General features: G+C 37.5%; 2 protein-coding genes across 4 annotated transcripts; one reads left to right on the plus strand and one right to left on the minus strand.

Moving 5' to 3' along the window:
* Positions 1–97: 97 nt before the first annotated feature.
* On the plus strand, positions 98–14,014 carry atxn7l3a (ataxin 7 like 3a). 2 transcript variants are annotated; one of them, XM_067373097.1, is made up of 13 exons: positions 98–313; positions 904–1,014; positions 1,288–1,420; positions 1,520–1,691; positions 2,904–3,001; positions 3,153–3,175; positions 3,291–3,336; positions 3,442–3,479; positions 3,589–3,657; positions 7,479–7,522; positions 8,588–8,659; positions 11,764–11,900; positions 11,987–14,014. In XM_067373097.1, exons 2-13 carry the CDS (start codon positions 964–966, stop codon positions 12,238–12,240), a joined length of 1,137 nt encoding a protein of 378 aa, XP_067229198.1. In that variant the 5' UTR covers positions 98–313; positions 904–963; the 3' UTR covers positions 12,241–14,014. The 2 variants fall into 2 exon arrangements, with proteins under 2 accessions (XP_067229198.1, XP_067229205.1); XM_067373104.1 differs by lacking the exon at positions 8,588–8,659.
* A 250-nt stretch (positions 14,015–14,264) lies between these two features.
* Positions 14,265–20,657, minus strand: tmub2 (transmembrane and ubiquitin-like domain containing 2). Of its 2 annotated transcripts, none has more exons than XM_067373125.1 (3): positions 20,538–20,644; positions 19,290–19,808; positions 14,265–17,408 (listed from the first exon to the last, which is right to left on the minus strand). In XM_067373125.1, the coding sequence occupies exons 2-3, from the start codon at positions 19,790–19,792 to the stop codon at positions 17,021–17,023; spliced, it is 891 nt and encodes a 296-aa protein (XP_067229226.1). In that variant the 5' UTR covers positions 19,793–19,808; positions 20,538–20,644; the 3' UTR covers positions 14,265–17,020. The 2 variants fall into 2 exon arrangements, with proteins under 2 accessions (XP_067229226.1, XP_067229218.1); XM_067373117.1 differs by having other exon boundaries at positions 14,266–17,408; positions 20,528–20,657.
* Between the last annotated feature and the right edge of the window lie 312 nt (positions 20,658–20,969).

The following is a 20,969-nucleotide window of genomic DNA, read 5'->3' on the forward strand; positions in this document are numbered from 1 at the left end:
TAATACACACACACACATACATATACACAGAGAGAGAGAGAGGAACGAATTCAAGGCAGCAGAATCGATGTGTCAACTAGGATCGGTAATAGACTAGTGATGCCTAACTGGAGCCAAAATGGCAGCGTTGTTTTATTTTCAAACATCATCTGTATTCGAGCGACTTAATCAACCGGGCGTCTAATCGTTTATAACAAGATAACATTTCTGTTATCTTCATATGTACGCTTGTTTCGAGCATGTTTCTTCTATGTCGTCCTTAAAGAGAACAGCGGGTCCCTGAATGACACAAGAACCGGCCCGTTCAGTCCTGGTAAGTGGAAACAATTTAAACAAGAAGCGCGACAAATGCGCTTTACTGCGCGCGGCGTCACTTACTACTTTGTTACCGCATTTTCCTGCGGTTTTGAAACAATGTTGCCAAAACCCGCCCATATGGCAAGTCATATGATATGATCAAAACGGGGCAATGCGCCAGTCGTACCTGTCAACTATGACAGCGTTCATTTGTGTTCAGCGGGTTTATTGTGTTTAAACACGCAGTGGTTATTAACTACTGGCCCTCGTCCATCATAAGTGCCTGATGTTTTGCTGGATAATTGCACTGCCCGCCCATGTTCACAGTATATTTTAGCTTGTTGAACATGACAAATAATTTATAAATATGGCAAACATGTTACGCAATGGACGTTACAACCTAGAAAACGTTACAGCATTTGCATTTTAAGAAAAAACAAAACATTTAATGGATAATAAACACTTTACGATATGCACAAATTATCGTGTTTTCAATTGCTCACCTATTTTTATATGCTGCATCTCTTATTTCAAAGGTTTGTAGTTGGACAGCGATATTACAGATATCATATTTGTCTGTGATGTAACAGGCTTTGTGTTTTTCAGTGTTTTCCACCCCATTTTCTATTGTCGACAATGAGAGATCCCCTACAATAGTTGTTGCAAATGAAAATGGAGGATATGTCTCTGTCAGGCCTGGATAACACCAAGCTAGAGGTAAAGGATTACAGAGAGTGGCTCTTATGTACGAAACACATGCAGATAGCCTAAGTGTGTCTCTTTTTGTTGTTCTAAACTAAATTCCTTTGCAAAAATGAGGTTCCTCTGAATGCATAGGATTACATAATGGTTTTATGCAGGCTCGCCAGTAAAATTCACATGGTCAGAGACAAAATTTTTAATTTGTGCGCCCGCTTTGACCCAACTGTGGCCCCAAAAGTAGCATCATATGATCAGTTTAACTCATGTGATTTAACTGTTTTGTTGTAGGCCTTGGCTCATGACGTTTACTCTGACCTAGTGGAAGATGCCTGTTTAGGGCTGTGCTTTGAGGTGCACAGGGCAGTCAAACAGGGCTATTTCTTCCTGGATGACACGGACCAAGAAAGTATGAAGGATTTTGGTGAGTCAGTCACAGTGTAACACAAAAATACACTAATTCATTAAGCCTTGGATGCATTCTTTTAAAATTTGTCTCTACTACTTGCTCTCTCTGATGTAGAAATAGTGGACCAGCCAGGTGTAGACATCTTCGGGCAGGTGTACAACCAGTGGAAGAATAAGGAGTGCGTGTGTCCCAACTGCAGCCGGAGCATAGCGGCCTCTCGCTTTGCTCCTCATCTGGAGAAGTGTCTCGGGATGGGCCGCAACAGCAGCCGAATAGCCAACCGCAGGTCAGTGGACTGTGAAGTCACAGTATTTAGCTCACTTACACACTTGTGAACTAACATTAACATTGGTGTTATTAACATGCTGTGAGAATATATTGCTCATTGTTAATTCATGTTAGTTAATGCATTAGGCTTAGTAATGTTAACAAATTAGACCTTATTGTAACACCTAAGTGTTACCAAATTCCTTTAAAAAGAGTTTAGCTTTTCTCATATGAAATGCATAGATATTATTCGGTGAAGGGAACACTTAAAGGATTAGTTCCCTTTCAAATAAAAAAAGAAATGAAGGTTTTTGATGAAAACATTCAAGGATTATTCTCCTTATAGTGGACTTCTATGGTCTCCAAACGGTTGAAGGTCAAAATTTCAGTTTCAGTGCAGCTTTAAACGATACCAGACGAGGAATAAGGGTCTTATCTGATCGGCCATTTAAAAAAAAAAAAAATGTAAACGTATATGCTTTATATAAACAAATTATCGCCTTCCAAGTGGTTCCGCCAAAACCGCACTTTCCGCATTCTTCAAAAAGCTTACACTGTATGTCCTATGCCTTCCCTATTCTATTTATGGAATGAACGCAGCGCCAGTTCAATTTTTTCCATAAGTAGAATAGGGAATGCGTAGGACATACTGCGTAAGCTTTCTGAAGAATATGGAAAGCGGAATGGTGGAACCACTTGGAAGGCGATTTGTGTTTATAAAGCATATACAGTTGTATTTTTAAGAAAATGAGTGATTTTTTTTTCTCTAGATAAGACCCTTATTCCTCGTCTGGTATCATTTAAAGCCCTTTGAAGCTGCACTGAAACTGTCATTTTGACCTTCAACCGTTTGGGCTCCATTGAAGTCCGCTATAAGGAGAAAAATCCTGGAAAGTTTTCATCAAAAACCTTCATTTCTTTTCGACTGAAGAAAGAAAGACATGAACATCTTGGGTGACAGGGGGGTGAGTAAATTATCAGGAAAACTAATCCTTTAAAGGAATGTTAGATATTACATTACAAATCTGTATGTTGTAATTTTTCCCCTTGTTTTTTCTGCTGTGATTGTTGACATGTACTGGTGGGAAAATATGAAAAGTTGGGGGCACATTTCTAACCATTATTTTCCAAAGATAACACATGGACTTTCTGCCTGATGGAGAGATTTTATTGAGGGAAATTCTAGTGAAGTTTCAAAGCATTGAAGGTCATTGCTCTGCTCTTTTTACAGAATAGCCAGCAGCAACAACACAAGCAAGTCAGAAAGTGATCAGGAAGACAATGACGATATCAATGACAACGACTGGTCCTATGGTTCAGAAAAGAAAGGTGAGCTCATCCAGTCTTTCTGCTCCTCTGTTTCCCCCCTCACTTCCCACACCTCTGTTTGTCTACAAATGTCTACCAAACTGACACATTGTTTTATTATATTGATTTCAATAATCATGAATTACAGTTTATTAACTGCTTGTTTTCACAGCCAAGAAAAGAAAGTCTGAAAAGGTATAAAACTTTTTTTACATGCACTCATTAAATATAATACATTAATTTTGTAAATTTGTAGTATTGGAATTTTTAAATATTGAAAATGATTAAAATAAATATGTGTGTATCTTAGAATCCAAACTCTCCCAGGAGATCCAAATCCATAAAGCACAAGAATGGTGGGTTTTATTCTGATCTTACTCTTTAGGAGTTGTTTATCCACTTAGTGCACTATCAGGCTTCGCTTGAACATGTTATGAGTCTCTCTTTGTGTCTCACTGCAGGAGAGCTCAGCAGTAGTGTAAATCCAGACATGTACAAGGTGAGATGATTAGCTAAAGTATTAACATGTGTAACTTTGGTCATCGCTTTCAGTGTTGCATTAATAACTAGTATTACAGCAATATTTTTTCACTTTCTCACTCATGTAGTATAACTACAGCTCTGGCATCAGTTATGAGACCTTGGGACCTGAGGAGCTGCGATCCATACTGACTACGGTAAGCAGCATATGAAGACTTCCATTACAAGAGCCTCTAAAAGCCACCTTGGTCAAAAATGAGATAACAATACTGAGTGAATGCACTCCACACATAGTATATGTTCATCAAATTCTTTCACTTCAAACCCGATAAATCACTGCTTCAGCCCAATCGGAAGCAACAGTACTTGGGTAGAAACCAATACAGAGGAGCCTGATAAAAATGCTCATTTTAAAGAAAAACGTCAGACAGACTTAGAGGCTTTTGCATCTGAAGTCTTCATTCTTATATATATATATATATATATATATATATATATATATATATATATATATATATATATATATATATATATGAAAAATAATTGTATGGACTATTTACCATACAATATTTTTTTTCTTCCATAATAAAAATAAATACTAACAAAAATAAAATAATAATACATTCCAGTGTAGAGGCTCATGAGTTACCTACACATTGTTTAGGTTTACAAATAAAAGTCTTTTAATTAACAAATCCTTTAATTATTAAAGCTGCAGTCCGCGATTTTTCCTCTTTGTCGCCATCTCTGTGTGAAACATGCGATTGCAGTCATATGCGGAACAATTATCTGTACGTGGGTTGTGCATCGGCACAGCTCGTCAGCGAGGATGAATCTAATGTTTGCTGTCAGTCACTGCACCGGTGTGGATACTGTACTTCAGAATCACAGATTCTACGTCTTGAAAGTATGACCAATATAAGAATTGTCACTGGAAAATATAATCTGAACAAATAAGTAACATTTCTGCCACTTTTGTTCTGACCGACTGAGGAAAAAAGCATTAGGCCTACAATAAATCTCACTGCCAATGATGATTAAATCTAATGATCGCTTAGCTCGGATCACGTCAAACCGTGCAAATTATTATTACTGTTATAGTTTGTTCTCAAATCATTAATGTTAACAACATCAGCATTACTATGACTGTGTATATTAGCGTTACCTGTAGACACGGGCGGACTGGCCATCTGGCATACCGGGCACTTTCCCGGTGGGCCGGCGTGCTTTTGGGGGCCGACGGTCGCCGACCGCAAAACAAAAAAAACAAAAATGAAAGTGAAAGTGGTAGGCCTAGATCGGCAGCCCAATACTTTTTCAATAAGTAGTAAAGCAATACAAACGCAAACGGGCGTTTTAAGTTTAGAAACATTTTGAGTCACCCCTCCCTTGCCACACAGTGGTTTGGTCCACCGCGCACGTCACTCGCTTGTGTGTAGATTATGTAAAGTCCGGCGGCGCCGGAGTTCCAGTAAGTCGGCTGTCAAGGCTATTTTATTCAAAAACATCGGATGAAGTGATTATTTTCTCTTTAATGCTGACGGTGCTGAGTAATTGGTCATAACTAAAAACTTAAAAAATTCAAATACACACATAAAATAATGCCAAAATGCCTGTCTTGGCAAGTATTCATGTTAACACAGTCAGTTGTTTTAAACACGTGTAACAATATAATGGATCAGCAGCCTAATATACCTGCTGCCAAATTATATATCAAATTATATCTACATGGCAGTTTTTCCCAATGATATCTATGTCCAAATTGTGGCCATTGAAAATACTGAGTGGCTAGTAAGGAAAACCACTAGCCACAGTGGCTGGCGAGCACTGATGGCAATGCAATTAATCATACCATGCAAAAACAACAACAAAAGATGATAATTGATGATTTTTTCCCCCTATTTTAGCGATTATAATGTTACCTAGCTTGTTTACCATAGCTTGTTGGATATGTCACCCACACCAACAACAATTAACATTGTGATAATAATATGTAAACTGTAATAAGGCTAATAGATTTAATGTTGTGTTTTGGGTTATGCTCAGTGTGTATTCATCGTATTTTGGTGACTTGGTTGTAAACAACTTAAAAAAAAAATTATATATATATATATATATATATATATATATATATATATATAAAATGAAATTATATAATTGGTAATATATAACTATATAGTCATGAAATTATATATATATATATATATATATATATATATATAATAAAAAGCGGAAGGACAGGTGGTATTTGTGATCTTATGTGGTGGTGGGCCGGTCTGGGCCAAAATGCCAGGGCCGATTTTTGGTCCCAGTCCATCCCTGCCTGTAGATGTCAATTTCTGTAGCCACTCCACAGTCCAAAGTCTTTTGCTTTTTGACTACGGGTGAATCTCACTGATGATTGTCATTTGGACCTTTCTCGATTATAATCCGCCATCAAAATGATGTTTAATTATTTCAGCTGCTGTGAGAAAAGGCTATAAATGATCCACTACAAGCAGCATCCTCACGTGATAAAACCAATTAGCCTGGACTCCTTCTTTCTGTTTACGGACGTGACGTAATGACGCACAGAGGAACTGCTGCATGCTTGAATTTCCCGCGGAAATCCACCATGTCGCTCTTATTATTACAAGCTTACCATTGTGAATTGAGCTAAGATAATGAGATAGTTTTGAACACTGGCTGGTTATGTACTTGCTCAAAAATTGATTTTGGATAATTTTTAACCAAAAAAAGTTACGGACTGCAGCTTAAATTACACTGGGAAAAAATCTAAATTTAATTCATCTTCAAAAATTAGTAAAAAATTTAATTGTTAAAAATAAATAACACATTTTGTTTGTCATTTCCAACCTATAGCTATGTTTCAGATTAAAATGCAGTTAAAACTGCTGTTTGTATTTTGAGCAAGTACATAATCAGCCAGTGTTGAAAACTATCTCCTTACTTTAGCCTGATTCACAACGATAAGCTTATAATAATGTTTTATTATTGGGGTGGTACTGGTGGGTTTTCGCAGGAAATTCGAGCATGTCGACTTTGTCTTTGCGTCATTAAGTCACGTCTGTTTACATGAACGAGTCCCAGCTAGTAGGCTAAATCACATGTGAAGATGGCGGATCATTTATAGCCTTTTCTCACAGCAGCTGCGATAATTAAACTTATCATTTTGATGGCGGATTGTATGGTATGACAAATTAATGTTAGAGATTAGACTTTACAGAAATTGAAATCTACAGGTAACACTATACTCTCTAAATGCAATTTGAGAACAAAATATAACAATAATAATAATTTGCACGGTTTGACATATGAGCTAAGCGATCGTTAGATTTAATCACCATTGGCAGCGTGATTAATTGTAATGTTTTTTTTCTTTTTCTCATTTGGTCAGAACTGGCAGAAATGTTACTTATTTGTTCAGATGACATTTTCCGATGAAAATTCTTATTTTGGTCATACTTCCAAGACTACGATCTGTGATTCTGAAGTACAGTATCCACACCGGTGCGGTGACTGACAGCAAACATTAGATTCATCCGCACCGAGTCGTGGTGCCGAAGCACAACCATAGAGCACAACCCACGTAAAGATAACTCCGCAAATAACTGCAATTGCAGGTTTCAAACAGAGAACAAAGAGGCAAAACTTACGGACTGCAGCTTTAAAATCTTTATTATCCTTAGTTTTAAAAAATATGTACCTGACTAATATAATACTTGCAGTGTGGTGTGACACAGTTTTTTTTATTGTCACCACAAATTATTTTTATGGGTTCATACAAAATTTATATATATTAGACCAATAAGAAACAACAAAAGGGCAGTTAACTGATAGTTTGGCCATTCACAAATTTTGTAAATATTGTGTGAAATAACTGTTCAGTTACAGTTCAGCTTACTTGCCTGCTGTCATTATATGTATTGTATTATTGTATTCATTATATCATCTATCGGCCACATTGGTCAACCACTGGAGTTTCTCTCTTGCTAGTTGCTCTCTTCTTTTTCCTCAGCAATGTGGGGTTGTATCTGAACACACAAAGAAGATGTGTACTCGGTAAGAATTCAGTCCATATTTGTGAACTAACAGGAAGCTATAAAAATAAACTGCTGTGATTTATTCTTACAAATGCACACTATGGTACACTCAGTCTACTGACATTTAGAGCTTCTTTCCATTACCTTATTGACTATGAACGAGCAGTCATCAAGTTTCTCTTTCCTTGGCCAGCAGAAAAAGTAAGTATTTTACCACAGCAGGCATATATTATGAGGGATAAAAACTTACAGCTGAAGGCCAAAACATCTGTGAAACCAGTCTGAGATTCAAGGGCTTTGCACATGTTTAAACCTGGGCTAACGTATTTTTAAACTCTGTGTTAAGGCTGCTTTTAACCTTGGATTAAGCAATATTGGATTAAGCAACTGTTTATAGCTTTTTAACTTGAGTAGTTATGAACCTATTTGGATGACAAAAAAAATAGGAATATACTGATTTAATTGGTGTTTGAAATAAAATCCTTAGAATGATATTTATGACCAGTACTATGGTGAATGGATACAGTCAGGGGACATAGTTTTTCACTGTTCGAGTTTTGAGAATGTGTATGTATTAGTGCGTGTATGTGAGTGTGCTGCTTTAGAGCCAAAGATTGATTGTGCATGTGATGTGTGAACACATGATCTTTTTCATTTGTGTAAATGGAAATGATCATGTTATGTTGGGACTGATTTTAAGGAACACAACTGGCAACTCCATATAAACCTCTATTTTTATTTTTATTTTTTTGGATTGGTGTCCACTTTTCAGTTTTCTTTCCTGTTTCATTTGATTTGGCCTCTCTTATTTTTAAATATATAATTGAAATAATCTGTCTCCATTCCAACTGGACATAACAGTACTCCATTTCCCAATTGGACGGTCATAGGTTGTTTCAAAGCACTGCCTGTTTTTACGAAGCAAGAGACTTTTTGAACATCAGCCAGCACTGAAACCCCCTTCCCTAATTCCTAATATCTAACCCTAGAGCCCCCTTTCGAATCCTGCTGGCGGTGTTCACCTAGTCTCTCGCCCCGTCATTGTCTCTGGTGCAGTGCGTAATGCCACGTTGTGTCCTGGCAGGTCCCAGCGGTGTCCCCAGCACACGGACGAACAGAGGAGGGCAGTCAGGGTCTTCCTCCTTGGGCCGTCCGCGTGAGTTTCACCCCTTTCCCAACCCTGATCTCAACCTGACAGAAAAGAATCAGTGTACCCACCCGCTTTCCTTCCCTTCCCTCTCTTAATATACCTCTCTTTCATCAAGCTTGTGATCATTTTTTAGCAGCTGTCCAAACAAAATAGTGAAAAACTAATAGGTCCTAGTATTGAGACCTGAGGCACACCGGCTTAGTGATTTTATTTTTTTTTTATTTATTATTATTTTTTTGTGTGTGTGTGATGTGAAGGGTAACATTTTACAATGAGGTTTTATTTATTAACATTAGTTAATTACATTAGTTAATATCAACTAACAATGAATAATACAAGCATGTATTAACCTTAGTTATTATTAAGTTCAGCATTTACTAGTACTTATTTTAAAAGTCGTATCTGTTAACATTAGTTAATGCATTGTGAACTAAAGTCTGGACTACACTGCACAACTTGTTCCAAGATTTTCGCCCTGATTTGCATTCTGGAAGAGTCAACATTAGTTGCGGTTAGGTCAGAGTGCATATTTTGGGCAGTTGTAGTTGACAGATTTCTCAGAAAATGGCATAGTTGTTTGATGGGCACATATTTTTTTTAGCTTAATACTATGATTTAATGTAGTTGAAGGATATGATCTAACATGTTTGATATTTTGAGCCGATTTTAGAAAAGATTGTTTTCATTTGATGAGTCTCCTAACAACAAAGCATATGTTTTTCTGAGTAAGTTTGTTGTTCAGAATTACTTTAAACGACTGAGGATCACACTAACAGATTTTCGTGTATGATGCCGTTTTTCTCTGCAACCATTTTGACACCAGTTGACATGTTTGTGTCTAGTGTTTTAAAATCTTTTCTGATTTTAAGTGGTGTATTCCAGCCTTAACATGAACAAATAATTAAGAACAACTATTTTTATTAACTAATATTAACAAAGGTTAAAGGTGCCATCGAACGTTTTTTTACAAGATGTAATATAAGTCTAAGGTGTCCCCTGAATGTGTCTATGAAGTTTCAGCTCAAAATACCCCATAGATTTTGTTTAAATAATTTTTTTAACTGCCTATTTTGTGGCATCATTAACTATGCACCGATTCAGGCTGCGGCCCCTTTAATTGCTTGCGCTCTCCGCCCCCCGAGCTCTCGACTCTATCGTTGCATAAACAAAGTTCACACAGCTAATATAACCCTCAAAATGGATCTTTACAAAGTGTTTGTCATGCAGCATGTCTAATCGCGTTAGTACAGTGTTTTTGATGTTTACATAGATTCTGAATTAGTTTGATGGTGCTCCGTGGCTAAAGCTAACATTACACACAGTTGGAGAGATTTATAAAGAAGTTGTGTTTATGAATTATACAGACTGCAAGTGTTTAAAAATGAAAATAGTGACGGCTCTTGTCTCCGTGAATACAGTAAGAAAGGATGGTAACTTTAACCACAATTTACAAATATCACTAAAAATATGATATCATGAATCATGTCAGTTAATATTGCTCCATCTGCCATTTTTGTCCTTTTGTTCTTGCTTGCTTACCTAGTCTGATGATTCAGCTGTGCACAGATCCAGACATCCTGCCCTTGTCTAATGCCTTGATCATGGGCTGGCATATGCAAATATTGGGGGCGTACATATTAATGATCCCGACTGTTACGTAACAGTCGGTGTTATGTTAAGATTCGCCTGTTCTTCTGAGGTTTTTTTAACAAATGAGATTTACATAAGAAGGAGGAAACAATGGAGTTTGAGACTCACTGTATGTCATTTATATTTACTGAACTCTTGTTATTCAACTATGCCGAGGTAAATTCAATTTTCAATTCGATGGCACCTTTAATAGATTATGTTAAAAAAAAAATTGTTAGTTCGTTATCTATTGCATTAGCTAATGTTAAAAAATGAGACCTTATCTTAAAGTGTTACCACCACAGTGAATTTGTCATATGTCATATATCTTATGTTCAGTTTAAATGATGACCTGCTTGAGCTTTGTTTTCCTTTTTCATGAAGCCCAATTTTGCTAGTCCATTTCATTCATTACTTCAGCTTAATATTTCCATAACCTCTCAAGCTTTTGTAGACTCATTTAAAGTATTAGTTCTTTCAAATGAAAATTGGCCCAAGCTTTACTCGCCCTCAAGCCATATATGTATGACTTTCTTCTTTCTGATGAACACAGAGATATATTTATAAATATCCTGACGCATCCAAGCTTTATGATGGCAGTGAGCGGGATCAACGAGTATGAAGCTAATAATAAAATATATTTAAAATATATAAATAATAAAAATATTCCACACGGCACCGGGGGGATAATAAAGGCCTTCTGAAGCGATGCGTTTGTGAAAAAAAAATATCCATATTTAAACAAGGCATGAAGTAAAATATCTATCTTCCGCCAGACCGCCTTCTGTAACTTACAAAGAAAGTGTAAAACTCTCACAGTTCAAAAATGCTTATGCTACATCCTACACCTTCCCTATTCAACTTGCGGAAAAAGCTTAACTGACGCGACGCCAGTTCCTTTTTTTGTAAGTTGAATACATAAGGCGGTCTGGCGTAAGCTAGATATTTTACTTCATAACTTGTTAAATATGAATATTTTATGTTACACAAATGCATCGCTTCACTTCAGAAGGCCTTTATTAACCTCGTGTGGAGTACGTTTATGATGGATGGATGTGGATGGAGACACTTTCTTCAGCTCATACTCGTTTGGTAACGCTCACTGCTATTTTAAAGCTCAGATGCGTCAGGATATTTATTAATATAACTCTGATTGTGTTCATTAGAAAGAAGAAAGTCATATATTCCTAGGATGGCTTGAGGGTGAGTAAAGCTTGGGCTAATTATCATTTAAAACTGAACTAATCCTTTAAATGTAATGCACTTCGCATATGCTGTCATCCAGAGCAAGTTTGAAAAGGTTCTTTAGCTTCACAATTTTAACAGTTATTCAATGTGCAGTTTTAACCTGTAGAATAATGGCTGACAAAGGAAACCAATTCAGATCTATTGATTGTTTCTTTGAACTGGGGTTCTTTATAAACCATGTCCATATTCAGCATTTGTCACTGTGTATTTATATCCTACTTCCTGTTTGATAGGTCGACACTACCCGACTCTGATACAATGCTGGAAAACGATGCCTATGATGCTCCTGATGGCCAGCTCATCATGTCCCGTCTCCAATGGGACGGCTCCTCTGATATCTCACCATCAGACTCTGCATCTTCAAAAGCCAGTGAGTTTTTCAAGAACTCTTTTAAAAACAACACTCTTATGCTTTCATCTTTTTCACTGTTTTCACTTTCGCTGTCTCATTCTCAGGCACCAATAACTCTGAATCTAAGAGACCTAAGAAAAAGAAGAAGCCCAGCACGCTGTCTCTGACTGCTGCTGGAGGTGGAGGAGAGAGGGACAAAGGGCAGGAACGAGAGAGAGGAGACAGAGAAAGGGTAGCAGGCGGCGGGAGCGGTAGTGGTAGCGGCAGCTCCCAGAATGCACTGGGCCTCTCCAGTCGTAAAAAGCGACCAAAACTGCCAGTTCCTCCAGCCCCAAGCATCTACGATGACCTGAACTAATGAAGCTTGTACACACACACGTATTTTCCGATCATGACTGACTTGATGAGTCATGGTCTCTGGTTTTCACCATTTCAAGGTACATGAATGAGACGAGACAAATTCTCCGTTGAATGCGTGTGTTAGAGAGGAAAGGTCTAGGAGGCGTTTTAGACATTCATTTCTTGGGCATATGAGAACATGTTACGGCAAAGTGTTGCACAGTGAAAAGTGATTTTTTTTTTTTGACTAAATGTGATTTTTGTATGTGGATCTGAGTTGGAGTGGGTTTTTTTTTTTTTAACTATGCAGTTCACTGTCATCGTGTTGCATACACTTGTCTGTATGTATACATGAGATTTTGGTTTACAATGACACATGAAAATGTGCCATGGCACACCATGGGTGAATGGGTTGAGTAGGTTAATCTGTGCAATGTCCTCTATTGGTTTAAAAGGGTGTCTTTTCGTCATATTGTCTTGCTAATGTTACTGCAATCTGTTGATCTCAGCTGCTTTCTGCAAAACAAAGCTACTACTCATACTCTATTGATAATGTCTTGCTAACTAATGGACTTGCATAGTGCTACAACAGCTTTCTGCCAAATCTGTGGACACACAATCTTTTGCCTTTTGCATTAGTTTTGAAGTTGTCATGGCTACTTTTTCTTGTCTGATACTCTATTTATTTAGTTTGCCCTGTGAATGTTTGTATTTTTTAATAATCATGGCTTTTTGATTCCTTAATCTTTAATCTCTGGCAGAACGTATGCATTTTCTCGGATTACAAAGTGTATATGGCCGAAGAGTTTGGTGATCCTTAGAGCACTTACTATGTTATGTTAGATGTCAGCTTGTTTTGTACGAAATATGTTTGGGTAAAAAAAAAAAAAAGTTTGTCAGAAATGCAAATAGTAATTGAAGATGCACTTAAAATGGATCAAATCCAGCCCATATAGGCGCCTTATTGTCTTTTGCGTAAAGTTTTATTTTTGTCATTGAGCTGTTTGTGATTTTTGTTGCTTTAAGTTTAAATAACCTGAGAGCTTTCTACAAGTGTGAATGGAAATGTCTGCATGATGGAAGAAAAAACAAAACATGGTACAACTGTACCATTGCTGAGGGTGGACGTTTCTTCTGTGACTCTGAGTTATTGCTCTGTCTCTCAATGGACTGTACTATCTCTGTAATAGTCTAAATAAATATGTCTCAGGATTCACAATTTCCTTTACTTTGTTCTCACAAATTAACTTATTCTCAAAGAGATTCTGTCATCACTTGTCATGTAATTAAACCTTGTGTGACTTTCTTCTGTGGAAAATATTTGGAGAAGTTTTTTCGCCATACAGCGGAAATCAATATTGTTTGGTTCCTAGTGTTTTTAAAATATCCTTTATGTTCCACTGAAGAAAGCAATGTGTACAAGTTTGGACCCACATGGGGATTTTCCCTTTAAGCCTCATTAAGGCCTTTCACACTTGAAATAGTCATTGTAAACCCCGGGAAAGCACAATCCTGGGTTTTCTATCTTCACGTTTCACACTGCTTATACTTTACCCAGGTTAACAATTAATCCTGGGTATTTATCAACTGACGTTTCACAGGGTACATTCCTAAACCCTGGGTTGATGTCTTTATTTGCGGCATCAGTGTCACTGATTGGACGAACGCTGTTCTTGATATGTTTACTTATAGGCTTTAGCATGACACATCTGCATAATATATATTGCAGAATTTGCCGACTGACTGCACTTTGAAGTTAATCCTGAATGGACTTTTCAGACTATAAAGGTTCTCTGCTGTTGTCACGTTTTCTGTTGCTGACATTTTTCCCCTCAAAAGCTGAAACTACTGTTTATGAGTCAATGACTTGACAGGTTTTTTTTTTTTTTTTTTTTTTTTTTGTCCAAAGGCCTTAATAATAATAAAAAACAAAGATTTGACAAAGTATAAGGTAATACAACTTGATCTCTTTTATTGAATCCAAAAGGTTTTAATTATATTTTGCTACATATAAAGGTATTTTAAAGATTTTTAAGTGTCAAAAGGTCATTCGATTTAACCGTCCAAAGGCCAATACAGCCATTTCATTTGTTATTAAAATATCTTAAAATGTAATAAAGGTATATATTTTTATTCTGGCATGATTTTATAACATCATATATCAACGCAGTACAAAATAGTATTAAAATTATGTGTAGAAGTTGTTGATTTAATGAGAAAAAAAATGTCCAGAAAAATGAATTTCATGTCATTCAGAGTCAGAGGTGTAAAGTATTTGAGTAAATGTAATTAGTTACTGTACTTAATACAACTACAAAGTAGCAAAAAAGGTACTTATCAAAGACATAAGCAACTTTTACTCTCTACTTGAGTACATTTTTGAACGAGTAAATGTACTTTTTACTCCAATACATTTGTGATGAGTAACTCAATTACACATTACATTTTCTACACCTTAGCACCTAACTTTTTCTGCAGCAGTTTCTTCTATAAAGAAGTGATATCGCCATCTGAGGGATTTGAAGGTACAATATCTTGTGCGTTTTGCCTTTACTCACCCAAACTTGTCAGCAAGGATACTTTATGTGAATGCAAGTGCATTAGCAGCGAGTTGCTGTATTGTAGGTGTTTGATTTATGAGATGAGGTCATGACTGCAGCCGGTGATGAGGCCGAAACCAGCACATCTAGTGCAACTAGTCTTTGAGTTTAATTTTACTTAACTATTATATTTACTTGCTATACTGACAAGACCTTTTTGAAGGATATTGTTTACTTATGGCATTTTTATGAGAGTTTCTGACTGAGACGTGAGAGTTAGTAGACATATAAAAGGTTGTGTCAACCTTGATTTATTGCAATTTTGAGGTGTTCATATTTATTTTTATTTTACAAAATAAACACGATTTCTCATCTTACAAATCAATTGTTTCTTATTTTGACCAGCATGTCTCTCAGGTGTCACAAACTAGTGCATCTTTGAGCCTACATTCAGTACGAGTAAAATACTTAAGTGCTGTTAAAATCCATTACTCCATTAAATCCATAGTATCTGTACTTTACACTTCTGTTCAGAATAACCAATATAAAGGGACCATTTTGGATCAAGTCATGCGTTTAATATCATGTGACAGGATGTGACATCATTCAGACACCTGCAAAGGATCACATGGTTGTGAAGCAAAGTTAGTAGGTTTGTTCGAGATGCATCGGCGCTGCGCAGTCCGATTGGTGTGTGATATAAAAGTAGCATTTTGGAGGGCATACAACTCCTAATGCTTTTGAAACGCTCTCGGGATATATCGTCATTCGTTATAACCAAATGTGTCATTCGATAAAACTGAAATTTTGGTTAAACCGAATGATATTTTGGTGACAAATTTTGTGCGTCTTGTAAAAAATGACAAAAGCAGTGTGAATTAATTATAAAAACCACATAGTCTCATTGTTAACACTTAATAAAACTTAAAAATTATAATAAGTTTTTTTTTACATTTTTAAAAACCTTATTAGTCAACAACACACGGGTCCTCGTTTATAAAGCGTGCATACGCACAGATTTAATAACCCCAGGTAAAAAGCTGTGCTAACCCTGCATCTTAGTTACAAGTGTGAAATGGTGTTTACGACGATAACCCAGGGTTAAGCACAGTGTGAAAAGCTCTATTATGGATTTATGGATGGTGTTAATAGAGTGCGAGTGTGTGGACAAGCACAACAACTTATTTTCAAAGATGAGCTATTTTATTCTGAATTACTGCATCAAAGCAAAAACAAAAAGCATTTTAATTAAAGAGGTGCTGGTTGTCTGTTAAAGCAAGGATGAGAATAATAGGTTGACCAGTTTTCCCCCTAAACCATTTTGGGGTTTCCCCCATTTCTGACAATACTGAGAAAACGCGTGACCCATTCATACGAGAACCATCATATTATCAGAGAGTTTTAAGGTTCCTCCACAACTCTCTTGATTTATCTACAGTAAATATATTGCTTATATACAGATTTTACACAGGACAAGAAATTATTTGCTTCGTTATCAGTGTCACATATGAATTGCCTATTAATGCAGTGAGTTTTCTATAGACTCTTTAGACTATAGCGGTCCAGATGCTTCTGTGTTAGTTGCATGGAAAATCTTCAAGTATGAAACTCTTAATTGATTACTAGGAGCTGTAACTAGCAGCAGACATGCTGAACCAGACTGTCAAGTAGAAACAAGTTTGAAATAAATACAGATTTCAGTGTAACTGGCAAAAGAAAAAGAAAAAAACATCCTTCAATCACAAACATCAAAACTCTGAGTAAATTAAAAATGAAATTGTTGTCTCACAACATCTCCTAACTGGTACATCACATCTGTTTGTGGTTATTTTTTGTGCAGTAAGACTGAACATACAACTTTTTGTTCTACTACAGATGATAGTGGTGCTAATACCGGTGAAGATGAGACACATTAAATGATAAAAACCCATCAGCTGACGCAAACTGAAATAAAAGACCAGTCAGACATGGGATCCTGAATTCTCTTTACACAGAGAACTACACTTTAGGCAGAGATTAAATAATTATAAAGCTATTGTTCCAAAGAAGCTAAATTATACAGCAGTGTTACTTTGTGCTGCTCACAAAGCTGAAAGCACTAGCACGCACGCACACTCTCACCCCACACACGACTTCCGTCGTCTAAATGGCACCAGAACCCTCGAGGGCTCCCTGAGAACTTTCTCGGCTACCACTGACTGCTTATTTTCACGTCCAATTGTTTCGTTCTCCCCAATATTGGCATCTTAATTCGTCTTCTCATCGACTGTGCATGCCGAAGATGAGGAAGCTGAAGAAGACCGTGACCCCAACCAAAGAGATGGTGGCCGGGGCAGTGAACAGCTGGCGGTAGTTGATTCGGAAGTACCAGACCACGGCAAGCAGCACCACGAACACGGGGATCACCAGGCTTCCTGTGCTGAGAGCCAGGCCGGCCGACCGCAGCCCCCCGCTGAGCATGGAGCCTCTCCCAGCTCGAGGGCTCTCCTCTGCGGCCGCCTCACGCAGCGCCTGGGCTTGAGAGATGTGACAGTGCAGCACGCTGTTATGGGTGATGTTGAGGGACAGGAGAGAGCGCTGGGGGTCCTGCAACAGCTGGCCCTGGTAGATGAGCTTAATCTGATGTTCACGGCCAGAGAAGTACTTACTGAGTGAGAAACAAGAACAAGGAACATGCTGCTTACATACTTTGCTTGTGAAATTGAGCAACACTGAATGCTTATAATGCTTTTTGATTTGATTTTTTTTGCAGTCTTGTGCTTGTGACTTGCAAGTGCATTAAAATAGACATTTTGATGCAACTCTGATTTAAACTTCAGCTGTCGGCCCAGATCCAGACCACATCTGGTACGTGTGGAACCCACGTGTTCCAGATGTGGGCCGGATCTGGGCCGACACTTTGTTGCTGTCTGGGGTGCGATGGTCATTCAAAACAATGGCTATGTTTACATGCACCAATTTTCGTCAATCCGAATGAATTGTATCCGATTGCAGAACTGTTTACATGTACTCTAAACATTGTAATCTGATTCATATATCCGTTTATTTGTATTTTATTTACATTCTGATTAAAAGGGGTGGTTTTTTTCTAGGCTTGACTGTGTTTTTAGGGGACAGTTTAACATGTCTTAATGCTTCGGTTTTTTGAAAACGTTATTATATAACATATTTTATCTTTATTCTTACACCTCTGTTTCCACTGTCATATGAACGGCTCGTTTGACTTCCTGCTTCTATGATGGCACTCCCTCCGAAATATGCAGTGTGCTCAGATTGGTTGGCAGGTTGGTAGCTGGCCCAGTGTATCGTGATTCGCTGAAGCGTCCGGAAACGCCACGCCCCTGACCATTCGTAGTTACGTGCTTCAGTGAAAATGTAAATAATAATTATGTATTATTGTGTAAATAATTACAAATGGATTATTTTGTGCATGTAAACGTAGCCATTGTGGACTACTCGTGTATGAAACAATGTATAAATAATTTTATTTACTAAATCATCTTTTTTAGCAATAAATGTTACACAAACAAAATGTAAACATTTGAAATGACTACTGTTCACAAGTTTAGGGTCAGTATGAGCAAAACACTTTAATAATGTCACAAAAAATATATTTTGAATAAATACTGTTCTTTTGAACTTTCTATTCATCGAAAAACCTGAAAATAAATATTATGGTTTCCACAAAATGATTAAGCAGCACAACTATTCAGCATTGATAATAATAATAAAGGTTTCTTAAGCAGCAGATCATCATATTAGAGTAATTTCTGGAGGATCATGTGACAAAAGACTGGAGTAATAATGTTGAAAATTCAGCTTTGTCATCACAGGAATAAATTACAATTATACAGAAATAGTTTATTTTACATTTCAACGATATTTCACTTTTTTTTTTTTACTGTATCTTTGATCAAATACATGTAGCCTTGGTGGGGATAAGAAACATCTTTCAAAAACATTTATTGCTCAGTTAATAGCTAAATAGTTAGGGACCAAATGTTGGTTTGTAGTTATAGATCAACTTATATTTAAAGACAAACCTTCACCAAAAATGGCCTCGAGTCAGTAAGGTTGATTTTTGTTCTCCCATTATTCAGTTCATACAATCCATTTCAATTAATCAATTCCAGGGGAATGTTTAAACTGTCTTCTAAAAACCCTAACCACCAAATGATTCATTGGAAATTGCTGCATAGGGTCTACTTGACTCCTATGAAACGTTTTCATATTAATTTGTCATCTTCTCCTAAGAGCAATCTCTGTTCGCAATGATCTCTAGGCACATTTTTACATTTTTTTTTTTTTGGGAGTGCCCCTTTCTCTCTCCTTTCTGGACTTTCACACTATTTACTTTTTAAAATGTTATGTTTCATGTTGGTACAGCTGATGATGTCTTTGCCCTTTTTTTTGTACAGAAACATGGGACTTCCTTTCAATACATCCCGAGCATTGCGATTTCTCCCATTTATACGTGAGATCATAACTAGAATATTTTTTCATTACTTCCTGTGTCTGTCTGACTCACCTCTTTAGCACTCCAACAGTGTCCTGCGGTCTGAGCACTGCCAGCTCCTCTGTGTCATTCAGAAACTTCAGTCTCACCGTGATGCTGGTGCCCTCATCCTCTGACTCCTCTTCCATCCCTTCTTCATTTTCCTCTCCCTGAGCAAAGCTCACTTTCTTCCTCCCACCCTGAATATCCAGCAGCTCGTCTCCAGGCACGTCCTCCCCCCCATCTGGCCGGCCCTCGCTCTCTTCTTGTTTCTCCTCCTCCGCGGGCTCCTCGTCCGGCTGCTCGCTGGGCTCTGAGCTGGGCGGGGAGCTTGCATAACTGTCGTGACCCCCGAGGCCAATGAGGGAGGCGTGGGCGCCTACAGTAAGAATGGTCCCCAGAATGTGATCTCCACGGTCAGCCACGTGGGTAGACAGCCAGGCAAGAACCACAGCCAGGAAAAGGACCACCACACCACCCAAAGCTGTAGCCTCCTCCCCGAGCCCGTCAAGCACAGTTAGAGCACACACCGCCATCCCAGCCCCTCTCTACCTGCACAAACAGGTAAAAGAAAGATCAAGTCAGCATGAAACACATTCAGTAATACCAGGAAAGTGTATTAACAAAGCACATAGAATTTCATGCCTTAGTCTTGGACAACCTGAATTTATGATTTCTTGTCATTACTTATGTATAAAAGTGTAATTATTGTTGTGTAAATGATTAAACTGATAGAAACATGTACAGCAGTGTGCTGTATGGATAGTAAAGATCCTTAACTCTGTTATCTAACATAAAGTGACACACTTCTAAGCTGCATTAGACAATAAGCCCGATGACACAAAGTACTGAGTGTCATATACTTTTCTTTGAAAGTAAATACAAATGAGGTACTGCATTAAAACTATAATTCCCCTCTGTTATGTTATATATTAAGCTCATTAGTTTGTAAAACACTGTTATTGAACAGTTTGTACCTTCGTTTAAAGGTTCGCTAGCAGTTTCCGCTAAAGCCACGAAACCTTTAACACACCTTCACTGTTACACATTTAATGTCGTCCACAGGGCATAAAACAGAGTTGCAGTCGATTATAACTACAAATGAGACGAAAAACGAGCAGTAAAGACCTTTAATAAAAATGATCTGCTTTGTTTTGTCTGTCTGTATGGAAGGGAAGGCAGCTAATCACGTAGCAGTGATATAGGACGACCTTGATTCGCGAGTTTTAACACAACACATGTCCTCTAAACATATATTACAGCACATTTACCTTCTCTTACTTCAGATCATCCTGGATCGACGCTGTTTTAATCCCTACGCCAGCTGAAAGGTACAACACTTCGCATAGAAATAAATAAACACACGTACAGTCTCACGCGCACGCGCACAGCTGACGCTCAGTCAGAGTGGGGAGGTCACGTGGTTGCAAAACGTTCAGTGATTGTGTGAAACAAAAGTAAAGTCTTTGGTGAAAACAACGTAATGCTCAATCCCCCGGTTTCACAGACAAGGCTTAAACTAGTCTTTGACTAAAATGCATGTTTGAGCTGTTTTAACTGAAAGCAACTTGTACTGACAGATCTTAAAATGTGTCAGTTTCATTGTTTTGTCTCAAGATGCACACCAATACTGTGTTTTTCTAGTGAACATCTATAAAAGATACTTAAATGCCCTAATTGAACTAAAGCCTAATCCTGGTTTAGGATAAGCCC

The sequence above is a fragment of the Chanodichthys erythropterus genome, chromosome 3 (genome assembly GCF_024489055.1).
Source record: "Chanodichthys erythropterus isolate Z2021 chromosome 3, ASM2448905v1, whole genome shotgun sequence".
NCBI lineage: Eukaryota > Metazoa > Chordata > Actinopteri > Cypriniformes > Xenocyprididae > Chanodichthys > Chanodichthys erythropterus.